Source organism: Triturus cristatus, chromosome 8 (genome assembly GCF_964204655.1).
Source record: "Triturus cristatus chromosome 8, aTriCri1.1, whole genome shotgun sequence".
Lineage (NCBI taxonomy): Eukaryota > Metazoa > Chordata > Amphibia > Caudata > Salamandridae > Triturus > Triturus cristatus.
The window spans coordinates 252,154,142-252,177,939 of NC_140591.1; the positions used below are offsets into that span (position 1 = coordinate 252,154,142).

At 48.5% G+C, this 23,798-nt stretch overlaps 1 protein-coding gene across 1 annotated transcript in view; it reads left to right on the top strand.

Moving 5' to 3' along the window:
• The window catches only part of DYNC2H1 (dynein cytoplasmic 2 heavy chain 1), a 1,714,832-nt gene that overhangs the window by 257,833 nt on the left and 1,433,201 nt on the right, over window positions 1-23,798 (top strand). The window contains exons 16-17 of the mRNA XM_085621461.1: window positions 8,567-8,706; window positions 8,793-9,021. Coding sequence (XP_085477587.1) covers window positions 8,567-8,706; window positions 8,793-9,021 — 369 coding nt within the window. The remainder of the gene's footprint in view (window positions 1-8,566; window positions 8,707-8,792; window positions 9,022-23,798) is intronic.

Sequence of the window (23,798 nt, forward strand, 5' to 3'; positions counted from 1 at the left end):
GCTAATCCACAGCGGCTGTGCAGTGGAAGTCTAGCGCTGCCGGTTGCGGGGTCCCGCGACGATCGAGGAGCTGTGGAGCCACTAAAGCTATGACCGGGACGCGGCGGCCTACTAAGCGCATTGGCACCGGGGCCTGAAGTTTGCTGCTTCCCCGGGCGGAGGAGAGTTTGCGACGGCCGTCGGATTACAAAGGCGCCTCTTACCTACGGTGACCATCTGCAAAAGCCTGCGCGTCCTGCGGCCCCCCCCTGTCCCGGAGTGCTATTGAGACATACCGGAGGTGCGTTGTGTGCCACAGAGATGCTCCCAGGACCTCTGGTGAGTGACCCACCGACACGAGGAAGCGCCAGGGGCCATTTCACCGATCCCCGCAGGGACGGTGCGGCGGCGGTGCCGGCGGTCCCAGAAGTCATCCTGCCTGATCCAGGTTCCACCGGAATGACCCCCGGTGGAGCCACAAAGTGAGTCTCCCCAGAGCTGGTGCTCTTACAGCAAGGGCCGGGGGCCCTATTTCCAGACCTGGTCACGAGCGCAGCCCTATTGCCATTCAGGCCCACGGTGACACAACCTCGACCACTGTCCAGCCTACTGCGAGGTACCGGAACGCATTGCCCCCCCCCAAACTCGCACCGCCTGCCCTTCTGGGGGACCCACAACTGTCAGGCAGATCGGAGATTTGGAGACATCCAGCCCTACGACACAAGCCACGTATAGCTCACGCACACGGTCTGGAGCTGGGATGGGCAAGGGGGTGAGAAACCCGAAAGGCTGCGCGTGGCGCTCTATCACGCGGCAGGCAGCGGTGACTACCGCCCGCCCCGCAACCCCCCCACTCTCCCATCTGATTCACTACCTGGCTTGATGGTGTGCCGGGATGGCGGGACGGGGCCCCCGCGGAGGACCTGCTGGAATGCTTGAGAAATTTGCCTATGCCAAGGACCAGGGCGACAAGCAGCAGCCACCACCGGCTCCTACAGAGACTCCCATACAACAGGGTCCGGGTGCCGTCACGCTCTTAGACATCATGGCCACGCTACAGCAAGTCCAATCATCGATTGGGACAATCTCCACGGATATTTCATTAATCCGCGCAGACTTCTAGAAACTCTCTGGGAGACTGACCGAAGTTGAATCCATGACGATGGCGCTTGCGACGGACACAACCACGTTGCAGCGCCAGGTACGCCAACTAGAATTAGAAAATAAGCAAATCCTGTCCAAGCTCGATGACCAGGAAGGCCGCTCGCGGCGCAACAACGTACGCATCGTTGGCGTGCCGAAAAACGCAGGGGGGCCAGCCCTTGATCTCTTCGTGGAGGACCTTGTGAAGACTCAGTTACAACCACGTGGCCTATCTACCTTCTTCTCTGTGGAGAGAGCCCACCGGGTGCCCGGTGGGAGGCCCAAGCCTGGGGCCCCTCCGAGACCGATCCTGGCACGTATCTTCAATGTCCGCGATCGTGATGCTATCCTGCAAGCCTCCAGGATCGCCCCACCAATTCGACTGGACAATCATGTGATCACGATGTACCCGGATTATACAGCGGCGGTGACGAAACTGCGACGTGGCTTCCTGGAGGTAAAAATGGAATTGAGGGCCAGAGACATTAAATATTCAATGCTCTTCCCAGTGAAGCTGAGGGTGGAGGCCGTGGGTAGAGCGTGGTTTTTCTCACACCAGAGGAGGCCCGGGAATGGCTGGACGGATGGCGTCCAGCGACGAAGCCCGCAAACTTAGGTTCCAGCAGCAACACCACCTCCCGGAGTCGCAGAGATCGGGATCCGCGGATTCCGAGGACAAAGAAGAATAAGAGACTTTAATATCCATCTTAAACTATCAGACCACCTCGAAGGACGAACTGTTTATTCTGTCTGAATGCGTTCCGCTCCAGAGGCACGTGTTGAGGGACGACCACAAACTGTTAGCCAAGAACTGCACCTCAAAGAAAAGACCATGCCGCTGCCTCATCGACATGCACGGGGGTTTCAATTACTCTCGGACAGACTTTTCCCCCCACGCAAGTATTGGCAATGGGACTTAAGCACTCTGCTCAGTTGGTGTGGCGGGCAGTTGGGGGTCCGCCGGGCAGGGAGCGGGGAGGCTGATGAAGGGATCGTTCTTCTGTTTCAGGTTGTTTGTTTTATTTTGATTTTACACTGCCACTTATACCGGGAGACAGCGGTAGGCCCTCCACGTGAGTCTAGCATCCAACCCCTATGCTTTAGTAGATGGCGCACACTGCTAAGATGACAGAAATCCCGAACGGTCCTTTTCGGGCGCCCATAGGTCCTGCCCCCCCCCCCCCCCCCTCCCCTTACGATCCTATCCTGGAACGTGAACGGACTTGGAGACAAGATTAAACGGGGACTAGTTCTTCAATATATCAGACGTAAAGCGCCGGCGATAGTCCTCATACAAGAGATGCACCTCGTGGGCTCAGCCACTAAGGCCTTGAACAGATGGGGATATAAAATGGCTGCACACTCAGGGTTCACCTCTGGTTCTCGGGGGGTAGGTATTCTTCTTAATAAACGCTTCCCACTTATACTCACCGATTCTAAAATGGACCAGCAGGGGCGCTTTGTAGCACTGACATGCAGCTGGGAGGATCGGTCTTATAATGTGGTCTCAGTATACATTCCTCCGGCGCTACACCAAACGGCGCTCCCAGCCCTTAGTGCATTTCTGTTATCGTTGCCCACAGGTGACACCATAGTGGGCGGGGATTTTAACGCCGTGAGTGACGCTGCCCTAGATAAGTGTCCTCCCAGGGAACCACGTAGCACTCAGTTCAAACTATCGGATTTCACCAATGCCATAGGCCTAATAGATGTCTGGCGAACTACCCACCCACACGACAGGCAGTACACACACCATTCGGGAACACATAATAGTCTCTCCAGAATTGACTATATGTTCATGTTAGCAACAGGGCTTAACCGCGTAACAGAGATTCAACACTTGCCCCGTGGAATATCAGATCATTCGCCCCTATATTTGACACTCTCCGCTCACACAGTGATACAGAGGAGGGTGTTCCCCATTCACCCCGGGTACCTAAAACACGCTGCGATCAGAAAGGATCTACACAATACTTCTCTGAAAACGACCAGTCCGTTGCCTCCCCGGTAACGCTCTGGGATGCCTTCAAAACGGTGCTCCGTGGCCAGGCGATCTCCCTGATTGCCGGACACAAGAAAATGCAGAAACAGCAGGCCGAGGACTTGGAGCAGAAGGTAGCGACTGCTGAGGCGGACCATGCCCTGGCGTCAACAGATGACTCCACATATGCACTCACTCTGGCACAACAGGCATATAAGACGTTGGCATGGGAGAAGGCAAGAGCGCAACTCCAGGCCTCGAAACACACCATCTACGAAGCGGGTGACAAAACTGGTAGACTTCTCGCATGGCTCGCCCAAAAGTACCGGCCCAGTGGGTGGATAGCCGAGATACGCATGGCGAACGGCGAAATCACCGGTGACTCACAGCAAATTGTCGACTCCCTCGCCGCCCATTATCAGAGGATTTATGAACCAATAGCCACTAACACTCTAGACGATAACCTGGTTTCCTGAAGGATATTCGCATGCCCTCCTTATCAGATGAGGCAGTCGCAGAGCTGGAGGTTGATCTCACTGTGTATGAGTTAGCCACCGCCATAGCGGCACTCAAACCTGGGAAAGCTCTCGGCCCCAATGGTATACCGATAGAGTGGTATAAAAGAATGGACACACACATTACAACACACCTCCTCAATATGTACAAGGCCAGTCTGGAGATGGGGGAGCTCCCCAGAGACCAGCGACTTGCAACAATAGTCACAATTCATAAATCAGGAAAGACACCGGAAGAATGTGCCTCTTATAGGCCGATATCGTTAATCAACGCGGAGGCAGCCCCATCTCGCTACTTTAATTCATCCCGACCAATCTGGCTTTATGCCTCACCGCAACACAGCCCTGAATCTTCGCAGGCTTAATGGGGTCATAGCCCGCAGCTCCACCATTGCAGAAGACGCGGTCATTCTCTCTTTAGATGCTCATATGGCATTTGATATGGTGGAGTGGCCCTTTCTTTTCGAGGTCCTCCACCACATGGAATTTGGCCCTCGCTTCTGTGCCTGGGTGCGCCTTCTTTACAACAATCCCATGGCGCACGTCGTGGCGAATGGTTGTACTTCCAACGACTTGCCTTTGGGCAAAGGTACGAGACAGGGATGTCCACTCTCCCTGCTACTGTTCGCCATAGTGCTAGAGCCTCTGGCAGCGTGGATCCGCCAGGACCCGGTCATAAGAGGACTCAGATGGGCGACGGGATGGGAGGACCACATTTCGCTATACGCGGATGACATCCTACTATATATGGCGGCACCATCCCGATCATTGAATTGCCTCCTCGACATCTGCGCAGCATATGGTAGAGCGTCCAGTTACACTATAAACTGGGCGAAGTCGGTACTCTACGTTCTACACGACCCCCCCAGATTGCCACGAAACTGCAATATCCAGCTGGCGGAACACGATTTTGTATACCTTGGTATATATATTACCCCACAGGTCAAACGCTTCATTGCGGAAAACCTCATGAAGCTGCTGGCCCACTTCCGAAGAGACGTTCTACACTGGCGTTCTCTCTCTCTCACGCTGTTGGGCTGGGCGGCGCTCTTCAACTAAAAATCCTACAGAGAATCTATTACACACGGCCAATGCTCTACAGAATTGGGCGGGCTGACACTCATTGTTTACGTAAATGTGGAACCGAGGGGACTTTTTGGCACATGATCTGGGAATGTCCGAGGATTGCACCCTTTTGGACTTCGGTTCTCCGCACCATGTCCCAGGTCTCTGGCGCGGTTGTTCCACCTGAGCCCAAATGCTGCCTACTCAACATCTGGGAACCCACGGATCTAAACCGCACAGACCAAGCCTGGGTAACACTGGGGATAACACTAGCCAAACGAAACATAGCGCAGCGATGGGGTTCAGATCAATCCCCGACGCAGAAGCAATGGTGTTGAGACATGGACCTCACAATGGTAACGGAGAAATCTGTCTACATACACAGAGGCTGTCCAAAGAAATGGGAGCAAATTTGGGGCAAATGGAATCACTACCGGGGTGATATATGTGAAGCTCCCCCGCCTGAACAAGAATCAGATGACAGTGACTGATTTAAATACCACACTGAGGCGGGCACACCTACACTCTGTTTACACTCACGGGACTCGGAGGGGTCGAGGCAGTAACAACTGTCACATAGAATCCTATGGTATAACTGTATTTCTCTTGGATTATAACTGGTATCTACCGAAGATTGTCATCACTTTATCGTGTATTATATGCTAAGTGCCAACTGTTCAATAATAATCTGAATAAAAAAAATAAACAAAAATCACAAGGTGCTGGCTGCTGAAATGTTGGAGAAGGTACAACATAAGGCAAAACAAAGTTTTTTCCAACCTTCGAAGCAGATAATCTGGTGAATCTGACTCAACTGATTTGATGGCAGTGAAGAATCTTGCCAGGGGACAGAGAGAGATGTTTGGAGTCTGGGCTCTCTAAGGGAAAAAACCGGAGAAAGTGCAGTAGTCCAGAAGGAGGAGAGTTTAAACTACTGTTGGGGAATGGGAGTTTCAGAGAGAGAGAGTGGCTGACACATTGTGCACTTTGGAGGATAAGATTGAGGTTTTTAAAATGCTAAGAGGGCAGTTTCTGTTCTTTTTCTGCCCCGCCCCAGCAACTGCGGACTACCGCTGCTTGAGGTGAGGTGCTCCTTTTTGAGAGACCTTTTATCTCTTTAGGAAGCCATAGATGTTAAACTATGCACAGAGTATGTCATAGGTCTCTGAGAGGTGACAATACGGTAAGGATGGCAGTGGGTGGCACTGTAATTGTTTTTCCTATGACCCTTCCTTAGAGATCGATTGCTACAAAGGCCTCATCATTGAAAGAGTTTCATTACTTGAATTTGCCTTTCTGTTGACGGTATGGAAGCAAGAGGTGTTTTTTTAGAAGGTTGTTTGTTTGGAAATGCTTCTCTCCTCACATTTCCGCCTTTGATTTATTCTGTCTTTTTTCCCCATCACACCACTCTACCTGCCCTCTCTTTGTTTACTTTCCTTTGTTCCAGTCTAGATGCTTTGGAGATATCGCCATGTTGTTAAAGTTTTACAGAATTGTTTATGGTTATATATGTGGTGTCTTATTTACTAATAACATGGTCCTTAGCCATTCTTCTTTCGCTGAGTCGGTGGTTGAGAAAGTAGTTTACTGATGAGCAATGATCATAACAACAAGTTACTTATATTACAGAACATTCTCTCTGATATTTCTTATCACCGTCCCACCTCTTTTCTTGATGGTATGGTTCGATTTGATTGTTGTGCTAGTGTGGCTACACGATCTGTGTCCTCAGCCTCACTGCTGGTGCAGGAAAAGCTGGTGGAATGGACATCACTGGCGTCATTGGTTCCTGACATGGGCCTTTTATGTCACTTCTGGTAAAGATTTTCGAATCCACAAATGTTGCTGCGCTGTGTCACCTGATGCAAGTGAATTATCATAGCTAAAATAAATGCAGGATCCATTCTGGCCTCTGGGAGAAACTTCATAGAAGGAATCAGGGATAGGCTCTGTATCCATCAGAAAGAACATTACGGAAGAGAAATCAATTGTTCTTGTATATGCCTCACTGGTAAAAAACGTAGCAGCCTCACATTGTCAGTGCCTCCTGTTCTAGTGTCACTATTTGATATGCGTTCTCACTCAAACGAAAGGCGTCACTCTCAGGCAGATCACATTTGGGATGCATGTATTTTTTCTTGATGTTGCAAACTATTTCTTTGGGGAAAACTGGTTTGGAAACTATATTTGAGACATGCAGGTCTAATCTTTCCAAATCTTGTGACTTAGGTGGAGCATCAACTGTAGGTTCATTTTCTTTTGAAGATGTTCAGATGTGTAGTTCAATGAAACATTTGCTGGTAGAGGACTTCAGCAATTTTTCACATGATGGAAGCATGAGCAAAAAATCTTTTTCTGTAGACTGTACGACATGTACGTCCATCACAGCCTATTTCCACCCCTCTACTCTGTGGAATCTCATGATAGATCCTTTCCAGACCTATATTGTTTTAGTATGCATATCTTGATTGTAGTGCCGTCCCATACAATAAACTAGAAACATACAATTTCAGAGTATGGATTCCCATTCTGTTACTTGTATTCTGCAATGGAAGTAAGTTTCATGTCCAGAGGAGCACATGCACATGTTTGTCATCTTGAGCTACTGGTTCCCACAATTCCTTGCAGTCTTTTGTGGGGGTCCTAGTCAGTGGGATTCCTGAATCTGTGAACATGGAAAGGTTTGACTCTGCCAATCTCGGTCACTATTTATGCCAATGTGGGTTGATGCCAAGTGTAATATTCTCCCATATCTAATGATGGTTCATTTGTGTTTTTTACCCTCTTGCAAAGAAAGTTATTTCCCTTTGTAAGTACGTTTCTCTATCCTTCCAACCTCCAGTGTTATCTATTGAGTCAAAAATAAGTTCTGTGCTCTTTACATCTAAATGAAGAGAGGTGAAGAGAAGTCATGGGCATTCAATGAGTATGTAGTAAAGTATCACAAAGGCCTGACCTAATGGCCTAAAACGGTAAATTAAATTTAGTGATAATCTACATGAGAAAACAAACTGTTATAATCAGCATCACAATGGAAATTTAACCTTGAGAACTGGAACTTGTTACTGTTAGTGTTTGACCTCTTTTTACTGAGAGTGAATTCTGCGTGTGAAAGTTGTAAATTGAAGAAAAGATAGAGGTGATACCCCCTATAGCCCCTTGCTTATGATTTGTGTCCTATAACCGATACATTTTTGCATGTGGGGGATGTCATGAATAGGACTTGATTGGATGTGGCGTATAGTATGGTATTATTATTCTGCACTGTACTTCTTGTTTCCTGTTTATTCCTGTTTTCCTATTTCTACAGTGAAATTTACAACACATTTACTGCTGTGACTGTCCTTTTTTTTGCTTTTGTGTTGTATATTTAATATTCATTCTGCTTGCGCTGTCGAGCGGCAGGTTTTCGGCATTGTGTTATTCTAGTGTTCAGAAGGTCTGCAGATGCCCTCAATATGAGGCTACATCGAAAGATCACTTCCGCTCTTTCAGCCTTTTAGACACTGGACATATATAAAGTGGACGAGCTAGCTATTAGCAGGTGTATTATTCTATGTTGAAGATGCAAACCGACCTCTCTTATTGAATGGGTCATTTTTTCTACATTGTTAAACATGTTCCCATGCTGCGTGTAAGTGTCTTAAGCATGTCCCTGCCTGTTGTGGCCGTTGACTCGTCCGTACTGACACGCACATGCCAATAAAGTCTGCAACTCCACACATTTTGAGGACTCAAATTGCCTTAAGCCCTCAGAGGACTAAACCATTCTTCTGAAACACTTACGTATCTTACTCTTAATTGTTTTTTCTTTTAATGCTGTATATGTGAGACAGTAACTGCATAGTTCTACTAGCAACCTTTCCATGCTGTTTTCTAGGGATTCCGCTCAGGTGATATGAGGGCTTGGAGGCAACACTGGAACCATCAGCTTTACAAAGCACTAGAGCATCAGTATCAGATGGGCTTGGAGGCACTGAATGAAAATTTACTGGAAATTAACATTGATATAACCTTTAAGTAAGATATTCCTCCTATTTCTAACAATGCAGTTAATGATGCTGAAGAAAAAGTTTGTGATTTATATGGTATCATTTATTTTCCAGACAAGGACGATTGCAATTTAAGCCTCCGTTTGAAGAAGTACGAGCTAAATATTACAGAGATATGAAGAAGTTTATTTCTATTCCAAATCAGTTCAAAGGAGTCAGTGAACCTGGCGAAGAACCAATTTACACTGTAATGACTGAAAGAAATGCTAATGGTTTCATCACAGTTTTTAGCAAAGCAGAAGATCTGTTTAGGAGGTTAGCAGCAGTCTTGGATCGATTCAAGGTTGGTTTTGTTTTATACTTAATATTCTTTTGTGCATATTGTTCGTGTAGTTCATAGTTTTAAATGCATTTTCTCATTAGTTGGTAAGTTATGTCCGTTATGGCCAGTATGTGTCGAGTGAGTTATTTCACTTATGGCCAATAGGTGTTTAACCATGAATATTCAGCTTTACATCTGGGACTTCTTGCCACCTTAGCAATCAACGCAGAAGCCATGAATTCCAGGGTCTCATCCATTCGTGAAATGGATCTTTGAGTTCTGCAGTGACAAACTGTGAAAAAGTTTTAGTTATATCTTTGCTTAAGGATGCCCTAGTTTTTCTACTTTTCCAATGTATATCCAAGACATTGTAAATTCTCCAGCACAGGATTTTCCTCATTATCACGTTTCTCAAATATGTCCTTTGCTGACAGGCCAATCCTGAAACATTTCTAAACAATATTTCAATCTTTAAAAACGAGTTTGCTTATGCTAAATGTGTGGAGTCAAGCAATGTGAAAAAATGAACACATTTCCATTGACTTTGATGTTATTTCTTTGTCTCTTAATTTTTGTTTTTACTCAGCTTCTGCTTATTGTATTTCAGAGGAGTAAAACATATACATGGCAGAGCCAACATATACAAGCAGGTGTAATGCACAGTCTTATTAGAAACCAAGCAGGGGCCATATGCTCATCATATAGCCAGTCCAGGTGATGCAGAGGCAATGTCTGACATGCCCAGTACACAAAGTTGTAAGATACATTATATCGCATTACAGAAGGGAAGGAACACAAATCGCATAACAAAGGTATAAACATCAACTAGAGGTCAAAGATTTCTGTGACAGGCGCAAATGTAGGAGCAGTAACATGGCATAGTGTAGGAAGCACAGTTCTCCTGTTCGAGCAGCAGCGGTTTTTGTAATACGGGAAGGCGTTAATATCAGAATCGATCAAAGAGCGAGAGCGTTCGGAGCTTTGGTGGGTTAAAACATGTGAACTCTATACAGGAATGGTAATGGATCAAGGGGCGCCAAACATATTGGAGTTTAGTCTCCGTTTTAGTTTAGATGTGGTAGACCTGTTCCAAACCTAAAATGTGGGTAAACCATTGTCCCATTGAAGGGAGGGAGGTTTGCCTGTTTCCATGCTGGTGCCACGAGTCACCGTAGTGCTAGGAGCAGGTAACTAATAAGCTTCCAGTCATCATTGGTCATTTTTTCTACGGCCGGGGTTGGATACCCAGGATAATCAAGAAATAAGAGGAGGGTAGCCCACAATAGTTTTGATGTGGCCCAAGATCTCTTTCCCGTAAGTGGTGTTAAGGCAGCAGGACCACCAGATATGGCAGAAGTCTCCAATTGCCTCCTTACAGCACCAGCAGAGGGAAGGGGTGCCTGGGTAGATGGTGGAGAGGTGAGTCAGCGTGGCATACCATTGAAAAATCAGTTTATATGCCATTTCCCATAGAGAGAGACTACGATAAGTTTTGGGTATGTCCCGCCATAATGTCTCCCATTGTTTGGGCGTAATGTCTTTCTGAGTGGTGGTGCACCATTTAGACTGGTAAGTGTGAATGTGAGCAGGTGTAGAGTGTTGAAGTGTATGATATGTGTTGTATATAAGGCTGCTTCGTAAGCCCAGACAAGTTTCTCCAAAGGTGTGCACGGACTAATAACCTCAGGATAGTATTACAATATCTGGGAGCTGGTAGTCTGCCTTGCATTGTTCAAAGGACTTCATGATATCTCCCTCAAAGAGGTCTCGGAGTGTCCTGCAGTTGCCATCCCTCCAACAGTGTGTCTCCACACAAAGGGCTACACACTCCTTGTAGTTAACCTGGAGCCAGGGCAGGGAAGGTAGGGAGCCTGTGGACTGAAAAAGGAAACGCCTAGAAGCTTCTCCCACTTGAAAGGAAGGCCCCGGTATAAGTATTGGACCTCCGACACCAGCCTCAGTACACCTCTGAATCTGTGGATACTCCGCCAGGAAGAATGACTGCTGTTCTGCTGAAAGTATTGCCACTCTGCTGGACCTTTGCTCTGAATGACTATTTCCCTGCTATGCTGACCTGCCTCCTTCTTGCCTGGGTAAGAAGGACTGGACCTGCATCTGTTGAATCCAAAGCCACAGAGTGACTGCATGGGCTAGTTAGCTGGCCTCCTGACTACAGCCTCAGGGACGAAGGCTCCAACAACCTTGGATCCAGCACCTGGACTCTGCCACCTGTGAGTCCTACTCAGCCAAGTGGCGCCACCTACGTTTTGAACCCTTGAAAGTGGGCCTGAAAGTGTTCTGCCAGCCCATCTGTGGACCCAGAAGAACCGACGCATCCCCTCTACTGCGCAGCGCAAACCTTTGCTGTGAAGTTTCTTTTAGTGAAAGGTCTCTCCATCGACCTTGCAGCCCAGGGTGTTGAGCACAGTTTAATTTGGTGTTGCTTGTGACTTTACCCTGACAAGCATTGTGGTTTCTGTTTGATTAGGGTTTTCCCTCCCCTCAACCAGCAACTCAATTTCTTACAGGCCATTTCCTTGACTGTTGGCCACCACCAGGCAAGGGCAGAAAAAAACAATCATAATGTCACACCACCATGGGAGATGACTCCCATGGTAAGAGGGGCATTTATTTTTCTATTTAAAAAAAGAGAATTCAGTTTCAGGATTTTCTTGTTGAAAATAAAAAAGAATACTGTTTTGTCTGTCATGTTACTGGAGCCCTGTAGCAAACAACGAAGAGCATTGACAGGAACAGCCATGACTTTGTTTCTTGACAATGCTTTATAAATTACCACCAGCTTGACGGTCATTTATAAATTTGGCGGCAGTCCCTCCATCAATCTACTCCTTCCCCCAGGCGGAACAATGAGCCATCCACCAAAATATAAATTGGGTCTTTAGTCAGCCCCCTTTGTTCATGATGCCTAGGACCCAATCAATGATGACCAAGATACAGTCGACAACGACAAATATCCCATCAACGACAACACAGATGAGTGCACCTGCACTCTGGAGTGGTACTTCACCTGAGTGACAGTGAGCAGCATTACAAACACCCCCAAACTAACCTGTTACTCTCTGCTGATGAAGGACAAAAATCCAGTAACACGGGTCCAGAGATACTAAACACTGTCTGTGCACTGGCTGTACCAACCCTTAGCAAACACACTTCAAATGTATGTGTAAATGAAAGTGATTGTATTCATGTACTGCATCTAGCATAATATATCTGTGTGAACCTAAGCTGTTATGCCAAGCAATTTGCTGCCCTCCTCCTTTGACAGCCAAGAGCCAGTCAGGGAGGACCAGGTCCTGATTGATGGCTAAGATCCCATCAACAATGAACCAGATACCATCAAGGGCGATAAAACTGCTGCAGACAAGTCGCCCGCTAATTATAACATTTCCATAAATGACATACAGGTTAAAAATGAAAGTGACAGTAATAATCACGACAACAGAGCAACCACTATCAATGGTACCAGCAATGGTGACCTCATTGACCAGGAAAATATCAATAACTTTAGCCACTATACTGCCAACTATTTGTTTGGTGTCTACTATTCCTCCTCAGTTGGTTTGCTCACTGATTGAAATGACCACAAGGACATCCGCCACAAAAAAAGAAGAAGAAGAGGAAGAAGACCACCTTTAAGGTATGATGACATGGAAGAAGAGTTGATGCAGGGCTATTCTAATACCAGTGACAGTCGTGAGTAAGATCCTTTGGCTCATCCGCATGAAGTCTTACAAATATAATTTATATATAATAATGACTCTAAGAAGAAATGTTGAGAAGTTGCGTTTGGGAACAGCCATCTTTTCCTGTGTCACAAATGGTTCAAGTGACTGGATTTTTATTTTTTTTGTTTTTATTTTTCAAAAAGCTTCATTGACAAATATGCACATCATGGTTACAAAATCTCACTATATCAGAGCAGTACATACGAGCATTCAGTATTATGTAGCAGAGGTTATCTCATACGCGTAACAACATAATGACGATACAAAGAAGAAAATGTAGTGGCGGCGCTGGGGATGTGGTGTAAGCTATGGGGAGAGGCCCATCGAATAGGGGACGGAGGCAAGAGGGGCAGGAGGGAGGGTGAGCGGGGAGCCAGCAGCTCACTGACCATCACCGGCGGTCGCCGTGGGCGTAATGCCGGCTGGGAGTGAGGGGGAGGTCGCAGGAGACTGAGAAGCACGACTTGAGAGATAAGATACATGTGGACCCCATATTTCAATTGGGCGGGATTTGGTCGGCATTAGGTCCCAGAATTCGGACAGGAGTGTCTGACACCGAGAAGCATCCTCAAACCAAGTGTCAACCTTAGGTATAGGCCTACGACCCCAGCACATGGAGACCCTACGCCGCGCAAAGACTAGAAGCATTGCAGTCAAGCGGCGCGTAGCATCTGGGTAAAATTTCACAAAGCCTAAAAGGCAAAGTAGAGGGTCAGGCTGGACCAGCAACGAGGTGATCTCAGAAATAGTGGCACACACCTCGCACCCGTATACGGAGATATGTGGGGACAGCCAGTCGAGGTGGGAGAAGTCTGCCGCAGGAGCGGAGCATCGCGGACATCTGTCATTGGGGATAAGTCCCATCTTATGCAGCTCGGCTGGAGTTCGGTAAAGCCTATGCAAATACTTAAAGTGGATAAGGCGCAGGCAGTAATTGGGGTATAGGTGCTTAATCTGATTGCAACAATAAAGCCAATCTTCTTGAGAAAATTCGACACCCAGATCCTCACTCCACGCCACTTGCGCCCGGGCTGTAGAGATGGGAAATGCTGCCAAAGCAAGGGCATACATCTTGGTGACTAGCTTTCACTGGGAGGAGGATGTGTAAAGGAAGTCAAGAGTAGCCATCAAGGAAGGAGGCTGAGGGAACGATGAATGAAGCTCCCTGCAAATAGCCCTTAGTTGGTAGTAAAGCAGAGTGTCCATGAGGCCAGAATCGGGAGCAAGAGTGAACAAAGTGTCTCCAAGGTAGAGATCCGACACTGTGGAAAGCCCCAAGCAGGTTGCGTGCTTAACCACCCCAGATGACTGAAGGTGAGGAAAAGATGGATGATGTGCAATAGGCATGGCATTCGCGGAGAGCATGCTGGAGCCGGAGAGTCTACGGAGCCCATCCCAGGCCCAGCGCAGAGTCTCCACTGTGTCAATCTCGGTGCAAGGGAGTTTCGCTGGGGCAAACAAGGCGGTTGTAAGCGGCCATGGGGCAGCAAGGTCAGCTTCCACTGCAACATGCGGCTGAAAAGGAGTGGGGTGGAGCCAGAAATGGAGAAAACTGGCTTGGGCACTAAGGGCATAGAGTTGAAAATCAGGGGCACCAAGACCACCGCACGACATCGGGAGGGTAAGGATATTATATGCAATTCGGGCTGTTGACCGGCCCAGACCAGAGTGATGAGCAATGAGCATACCTTGTGAAAAATGTGGGCAGTGAGGGGGATGGGAATATTGACGAATAAATATAAAAACTTTGGAAGCACCACCATCTTGGTGATGGCTATGCGGCCTACCAGCGACAAGGGTAGCTTATGCCAAAGGGGAATCTTGGACTCAAAACAGTCCACAGCACGGCCAAAATTAGCTCTCCAAAGTGCGTCTATGTCCCTACTCAACCAGATGTCTAAGTATCTTGTTGGACCCGTCACCCACACAAAGGGGTAGTCCGGAGTGAAGGGGACCGTGGCATCAGTAAGGGGGAAAGTACTGACTTGTTCCAGTTCACCTGGATGCCGGTGTAGCCCCCAAACCGTATCACCTCGCGGACCAGAGGGCTGAGATTCTCTTGAGGGTTGCGGACATAGAGTGTGATGTCGTCCGCATACATAGAAATGACAAGAACATGGGCCGCGAAGCCGAGACCACTCTGGGTGTGATGCTGTCGGAACCTAGCAGCGAGGGGTTCCATGGCGATGGCGAAAAGCATGGGTGACAGCAGACACACCTGCCTGGTACCTCTCACGATGGAGATGGGCACTGATATTTGACCGTTAATCCGGAGGCGGGCAGTGGGGAGGGTGTAAAGAAGTAGTATTTTGCGTATGAAGACCGGGCTGAAGCCCAAGCGGGGGAGGAGATAAAAGTGGAAGGGCCACTCTTGGGTATCAAAGGCTTTAGTGGCGTCAAGCAGGGCATCTTCTGCCAGGAGCTTGGGATTAATTTGATGGAGGACGGAGGATATGGTCTGAAGGTTATGGGAGGTCGCACGGCCAGGAATGAATCCGGACTGGTCCGTGCGAGCGATGAGCGGCATGAGGGGAAGAAGGCGAGAGGTAAGGAGCTTGGCAAAGATCTTGTTATCCGTATAGTACTAGAAGTAGTGTGAGTAGTGCCTCGCAGAGTGAAGGAGGTAACTGGCCGTTCTCGAAAGATTCGTTATACATGGCAGCAAGGTGCGGGACCAGGAGGGGCGTGAACGACTTATAAAAAGATGCTGGCAGGCCGTCCAAACCGGGGGCCTTATCCCCAGGCATGCCATTATTCGTAGCAAGGATTTCTTCTTTGGAGAAGGGCTCATCAAGGAAATCCCGGTAAGGGTTGCCAAGCCAGAGGAGCTGAAGAGTATCGAAATATTGATCGGGAACCTCGTGTGGGGGCACAGTCCCAGGCGTGTAAAGTTGTGAGTACAATTCTGTGAAACACGCCTTGATATCCATAGGGTAGGTGGTTCTGTCAGGGCCTCCGTCCTGGAGGGCGGTGATATAGGAAGCAGCGTGAGGCGAGCGGAGAAGGTTGGCAAGGGTCTTTCTGGGGCATTCACCCTCACTGAAGCGGCGTGCCCGCGCCTCCCTGCCCAGAAATTCGAGCTCTCTGTTGGCCTCATCAGCGAAGCCGGTGAGCTTCCCCCAGATCTGAGCAAGCGTATCAGGGTTCGGGTCCCGGAAGTGGGACGAATCCAGAGCCTTAATCCCCAACTCTAATTTATCTAGAGTGCCGAGAATAGACCGTAAGACGCCAGACTGCTTAGAGATGCATTCCCCACAAATGACGGCCTTAAATCCCTCCCATGATTCCCTCTTCTGTGAATCCTACCTTAGTTGCATCCAAAAGCTGAAAAGGAAAAAGAGGCCAAACTGTTAATGGCCCAGGTCCGTGAAGACAAGGGAAGTTGTAAAAGATCAAGACCTCGTTCCAGGTCTCCTTCCTCCCATTCGTCAGGAACGAAAACACAGAAAGCATATGAAATGCTCTGCAAGAGGTATATCTTTCAAACGACCCCAAGCTCCCACAGAATTTTCTTCCTCGGAGATAGAGTTGATAATGGTGGAGCTATTTGACACTGCTCCAGGCGGCTCTCTGCCTGTGCCCAGACAGATGCAATCTGTGATCCAACTCCACCGGCGCTGACACTGTCTTTCTCGATGCCACAGGTGCCGACGTCATTCCTCTTGGATTCATCAGTGGCAGCATCCTCCTTCCCCAGGACCAGGAGCACCTTTTGGCATTCCAATGTTTATTCCAATTGCGCCATTCTGCGCGGGAACAGTGTTGTCAGCCCCAGGCTTCACACCTCCAGCTTTTCATCGGATTTATAGTCTAATTTGAATGACCTACCCTTTGACAGAACTCAGCTATTTGTGGACAAATCTGATGCCACCCTGGAAAGATTCAATTCCAGCAAGGCAGCCGTCCACTCTTTTGGTCTTCAACAACTGCCACCCCAAAAAGTCAATAGGATTTTTTTTGCCACTTTTGGGGATTCGCCACAAGGTTCTCCTTCCAGAAGGAGCAACCCTATCAGGCTTGGACGCAAAAGCCCTAGACACTTCTGGCTGACAATACAGGGTAGAGGCAGTGATAAGTGCAGTGGATCACTCCAGCAAACCTCCTCCTTCTTCTCCTCTTCCTCGCTTGCCCCCCTCCCCCAAGATAAGAAGTCTTAGATATCTTCCCGAACCGCATTCAGATCCTGTAGGAGGGCAAGTGTCCTTCTGTCTTCAGGCTCTACCCTGCATTCAACCACTGCCTTCCTCCCCACCCTAGATCACCTTGCCACCTTCAACAAGAAAAGGCAGCACTCCTTCTGAAAAGAGAAGGGGAGTTAGTACCGTAGCAGGAAAGAGGACAGGAATGAGACTTCTGTTATTTCCTTGTGCCCAAGAAGGATGGTTGTCTGCATCCGATCTTCGACCTCAGGGAGTTGAATTTCAAGATGCTGATCCCAGCCCAAGTGTTACTTACATTGTAATCCGGAGACTGGATTGTGTCACTCAACTCGCGGGTTCCCAGTTATGTGTCCACTTGCACCTTGGGTCTCTCCTGATTCTTGAGCCATGATATCTTGTCTAGTTTGGGTTGGTGTAAGCCATGGTTTCCTTTGGTGCTGGACATGGTGAATCTCCTGAGGACTTCGAGTAGAGGTACGTCGAAATTACCTGAAGGAATTACTCGTAAAGCACGCCGTTTTAATGTCAGCCAGGTCAGCAGTAAAAACCAAAATACAATAAACGTCCAAGTGGAAAGTTAGATGTTTTTCTTCTAATGTTTATATTAGAGACTTTCCACACTTACATCACAACTTAAATGTTTATGATGGGACTGCAAACAAACTGTCAAAGGCTACCAAGTTTTGTAAGTAATTTGATAAAACAGAAAATCTAATTCTAGAATTAGGTAATAATGGCAAAAAAAAACTAGGCAGGGCCTTTAATCATCATGGATTTCTTTGATTGGTTAGCTGAGTGAATGAGATTTACATTATGCCGCTTCCTTGATATGATCATGTGTGTATATTGTTTAACATAAAGTCAGAGGCCTTTTAAGTTTCAAAGCATGACCAAACCTCTAAACTTTCACGAAGCATAACCTGCGACCCCCCTCCAGCGCAAACGGACCCCACACTACAGGACATTCTTACTGCTGTTACAACGGTACACACGTGATTAGAATCAGGTATTGATTCCATTTCCATTGAAGTTGGCCTCATCCGGGCGGATTTTCACAAAATGAATGACTGTGACTGAAGTTGAAGAAGTAACTTAGAGCCTGGCCACCACCTCCAATAGCTTAGAGAAACAGGTCCAGGACATGCAGAATACCAGCCGGGCACTTGCAGACCAACTCGATGACTACGAAGGAAGGGCCAGGAAAAATAACGTGCAAATCATTGGGGTTCCCGAGAAGGCGGAGGGCCAAGCAGTAGACGTATTCGTGGAGGAACTAATCACACAGCAGCTCCAGCTTAAGACTCTCTCCAAATACTTTTCGATTGAACATGCACATCGAGTGCCTGGAGGCAAACCTAAACCTGGACAAACCCCCAGGCCCATTTTGGCTCGAGTATTCAGAGAGATAATGAGCAGCCCTGTCTCATTCCACGGCACAGGGTGAATGTGGTGGACACATGGCCATTCACCACCACCTTAGCGAGCGGTTTTAGCATACAGGAGCTTAACCCAATAGAGATATTCCTTTCCCAGGTCCATACGTTTGAAGACAGCTAACATATATGGCCACTCCACTGTATCGAAGGCCACACGTGCGTCCAAGGAAAGTATGGTCGCACACTCTCTAACGGTGTGTTTCCTAGCAAGTATTCCATTTAGCTGGCATAGATTCATAGCTGTGTTGCGGCCAGGCATGAACCCAGATTGGTCCGGGTGGACCATCTTTGTGATGACAGGGAGCAATCTATTAGCCAACATTTTTGTGAGAATTTTGGCTTCGACAGTTAATAAGGAAATTGGTCGATTTGAGGTCAAGTCTTCTGCCGGTATCCCTGTCTTGTGTATTACACAAGACTGGGCCTAAACTGGTCCATGGTGGTATGATGGGAGAATTGCCCTATCGGACATCCGATGTTATTACTGGGCCGCCCACCTGTCAATCATAAACAAATGGGTATATGGAACACAACAGGACCCAGCATGTCGGATGGATAAATGGCTGATGGGTCACGGAGGGTACAGAGAGGCACTATACACAAAATTGCATAGACACAAGCTTACTGGGCCCACTGCTCTCACAGTCGCCATATGGCACACTACCACTACAAAGCGTGGCTGAAGTAATAATTTGATGCAAATGAAACCCTTATGGCATGCTGCCTTAGTGGGCAATTTAAGTAGGTGTAAAGGGTTCGATAAATGGGTTATCATCGGAATATCACAAGTTAGCGACCTGATAAAGAAAGGTAGAATATTGACCTTTGTAGAATTGAAAATTGAGTGTGGAAATATACCTTTTTAGGGGTACACTGGTGCAGGGTCACCCTTTTGTCCACGGGTTCAAAAACCAACAAAGTAGAGATCTGCACTGGAGTAGGAATAAATAACAAGTTTATTAATCACTCATGAGTGGGACCACATCCACACAGCACTCTCAAGTGCTGCCTGAGGTAGTACACTGAAGTCACAGAACACAGAGCTTTTATACAGTTTTTCTGCAGTGTAAGCATGTAAACAGAAATAGGAAGGACACGTTTTTGAAAAAGTTTTCAACAACCAAGGGCAGCTGAATAACCACTTAGTCAGCAAAATGGGAGGGGGAGCTAGAGTGCTTATGGCTGCAGAAATGATTGACAGTTAACAGGTGTACTGGCATCTACAAACTCTCAGCACGCACATTGCTTTTAGCTGAGTTAGGAAGTCAACTAAAATAGATAGCACAGGCAGAGTGAAAAGATGAAAGAATTACGAAGGAAACTTAAATGGACACCACAGCCAACAAGGCTGTCGCTTATGCCAAGTAAAATATTACACGTTTTTCACACAAGTATAAACTATCAATAGACGAAACCTTCCGATACTTACAAATACGCCATGCCTTACAGGAGGCAACTAAAGAGTTAGATGGGATCCCGGAGGCCACCCCATTGGAAGACCGATTACTGGCAGATCCCATGCTGAGTAAAGCAATTTCACTCACGTACCAGAAAATAATCAATAACTCACCAGACCCGATGACTCACCTATATACATGCTGGCAGAGTGACGTGGGAGACTTGGAGGAAGAAGACTGGCGTGATGCGCTATCCTCCCCACGCGAGGTGGCTTTACCGTCAAGGTTGTGACTGGTAAATTGAAAGTTTCACACCGCACATATATCACATGCACGACATTGGTCAAGATGTGCCGCAGTAGTTCAACAGACTGTAGAAGGAGATGCGGGGAGGTGGGTAGGCTCTACCACATACTCTGTGAATGACCCTTGATACAGATATACTGGGAGGCGGTGAACCAAGTTGTGAGTGAGGTGAGTGGAATAGCCCTAACACTATCTCCTAAGATATGTCTCCTCAATATCTGGGACACCACTGACTCCAACTGTATGGATCATTTGTGGGATGCCCAATGGTTTTACACTTGCGAAGCGTAATATTGCCCATAAATGGGGAGTTCCAGACCCACCAATGATTGTAGAATAGAAACGGGATGTTGATTGGTGTATGCTGGCAGAACAAGCAGCCTATACGAATAGAGGTTGCCGTAAAAAATGGGATAAGATTTGGGGGGAAATGGAATGCATATCGAGGTAATATTTGCACCTCCCCCTCAGAGCAAAGACATGGCCAGCTTTGTTAAACACATGACGCAATCCTGAATGGGAGGGAAGGAGAGGGGTCGGTAGGTGGGATGTTCAGTATTAAATTGTAATCTCCTGTCACTGATCTGAAGTGATGCACAAGGTTGTATTGTACATAATATTCAATAGGTTTTAATAAAAAGAGTATTTTTTTTTTTTTTTTTTTTTCAAAAACCTTTATTGATCCTGAAAGAGTAATACACAGCTCCACGCCTACATCCTGAAGTAACAGGCCGGCAGCGACAAAATGCAGTGCAAGAATCAAGCAGCACAGTTTGAAAAGCACAACTACAGTACACAGCATGTCGCCTACAACCCAGTCGGGCCGGCCGCGTAGTGGTGAAGGGTAAGCTGTTGGAGAATGCAGTAGTAAGTAGGCATACCGGCAAGCGGAATTCAAGCGTGAAATACCTGAGGTTTCATTCAACTTTAATAACAAACCCAAAACAAGTGCATTGTGAACTGGTCCCTCCCAGAAGCAGCCCTCCATACTCGGTATGAGGTGTTCAAAGGGTGAAGCGTGGTGCTGTGAGGGCATTGCCGTACATCCTGAAATGCAGTCGATAAGCAGCATCGCGTCGCACTACGCCCCACAGACCTATCTAATGCTCTGGGAGGAAGTGGTAGTGACCCAAGTGAGAAGCGCGTCATGAATCATCTGCTTGTAGTGCCATGTATGTGATGCCATTCCGGGGGCGGACTACGCTGCGTTCCAGTCCCCGGGGGGGGGGGCGGAAGGTCCGCCACTCCACTAACCTGTGTCAGCGGGAGCTCCACGGGACCCATGCTGCCCTGACATTCATACTAGGGACGTAAGCCCTTGTGCATGGGGAGCAAGAGGTCTGAGGAAGGGGAGGGGAGCAGGCCACGTCAGTCGTCAGCGCCACTTGGCGCATCAGCGGAGGATGCGCCTGGAACCTGTGAGCGAAGGAGGTACGCAGCCAGGGGGCTCCAAAGGTCCCTAGGGCGCGACTTGTGCGGTAAAAGGTCTGCATAGCTATGCTGCTGTTCCTGCCAAGTTGTCATCGTGTCCAGCCAGGTTTTGAATTTGGGCGCTCGCCCCCGTCCCCACCGGCACGCGACGTGTCGCTTAGCCAGCAGTAATCCCAAAGCGAAAAATTTCCGGTGTGTTTTGACAGCGGGGTCAGAGTGACCCAGCAGCGCTATCCGAGGACAGGGCTCAATGTTTACCCCGATCATGTCAGAAATGGCAGCAAACACCGCTACCCAATAGGCTGCCACGGCCTGGCACGTCCATGCTAAGTGCATGAAGCCTGCTCCTGGCCGTCTGCATCGTAAGCAGCGATCGTTTTCACGGAGTCCGAGACGGTGCAGTTTGGCGGGGGTAAAGTAGAGGCGGTGTAGAAATTTAAAGTGAACTAGCCTAAGACGAGCATTGCCTGTCACCGCATTGGTATGAGAGCAACTTTCTTCCCACTGATCATCAGACATTGGCTCCCCCAGATCTGTGTCCCAGCTGGCGCGTGCACGAAGAGGGGGGGGGAGATGGAGCTGCCTGCGCGTGTCCATACAGCATGGAGACCACGTGTGACGGCATTCCCTTCTGCAACAGAGCATGTAACGGCGCCACGGTGTCCGGTTCCCCCGGAAAATCAGGCGTGACAGCCCTGATATTTTGCCGAAGTCTAACATATATGAAGGTATCCATAACCGAGGGAGAGTTGTCCCCAAAGAAGTGCGTCGCCGTGCGAAAACTCCCCTGGTGGTATAAATCCCCCCAAGTGTGAATCGCGAGTTTTGTGAGTAGCCTACGGCCGATCTCCTCACGAGTGACGCTCAATCTGGGATCATTCGCCAGAGCCATGCGGGGTGAGTATAGGAATTTCACGTCCATATATCCTGCCAATCGTTTCCAGGCATTGACCGTGCAGTCGACCGTGGTGGGGTCTCTACGCTCCGTGCGTGCCGTCGTGTATAAATACCCGGAGGGTTGCTCTGGCCTCATATATCCATCCTCTACTGCCAAGTGCGCCATAAAGGGAGGGGGGTGGAACCAGTAGGCCGCGAAGTGACCCTGTGCACAGTCATAATATCGCCGAAAATTGGGGACCTCAAACCCCCCCTGGTGATATGGCAACATGAGGGTCCGCAGGCTAAGTCTGGCCTGCTTCCCACCCCAGATAAGTCTCGACAACTGGGAGTCAAGAGTGCGAAAGAAACATGCGCCAGGGCTATACGGTATGTTGGTGAAGAGGTACAACAGTTTGGGAAGAATCACCATCTTTATCAGCGAGATGCGACCCGCCATTGACAGCGGGAGGCGTATCCACCGAGTAATGTTGTCCGTGAGTTTGTCAATGACAGTCCCGTAGTTGCCTCTAATCAGGGCCTCCCGATTCCTAGCCACCTGAATGCCCAGGTACTTTATCTCGGCCGATTCCCACACCAGGGGGTAATCTAGAGGAAACTGCGTGGTGTTCTCAGTCAAGGGGAACAGGGCCGACTTTGCCCAGTTGATTTGTATCCCCGAGATGGCTCCGAATTTGGTGACTTCACGCAACAGAGGGTTCAGGTGTTCCCGCGGCTTGTGCACATATAGAGTCATGTCGTCTGCGTATAGGGCAATGAGTAGTTGGCGCTCTGGATAAATGAGAGCGCGGTGTTTATGATGTTGCCGAAGCTTGGCCGCAAGGGGCTCTATGGCGATTGCGAACAGAACCGGGGAGAGAGGGCACCCCTGTCGGGTACCCCTATGGATCGCGAAGGGGGGGGAGCGGGCGCCGTTGAGCAGGACCGTAGCTCGAGGTTGGCAGTACAGCAGCCGTATCCAATCTAGGAAATTGAATGGCATGCCCATCCGTTCCAACAAGGCAAGAAGGTAATCCCACTCTAAGGAGTCGAACGCCTTGGTGGCGTCAAGGAAAACCGCAGCCGCCTCGCTCGAAGGGTCAATATCCTGCATCACAGCCTGAAGCGTGCGCAGGTTGTGGGAAGTCGCGCGGTTGGGAACGAACCCGGCCTGGTCCGGGAGGACGAGGCGCTCCATCAGGAGGTTAAGGCGCGTTGCTAGGACCTTCGCCAAAATCTTAACGTCCGTGTTTAATAGCGAAAGGGGCCTGTACGAGTCGCAGTGGTCCGGTGACTTACCAGGTTTCAACAGTGACGTTATGAGTGCCTCCCGCATCGTGGCCGGCAGGGCGCCCCCCTCCAACGCAGAGTAGTACACCTGCTTTAGAATGGGGGCCAGCACATGCTTGAAGGCCTTGTAAAAGTCAACCGGCAGCCCGTCAGATC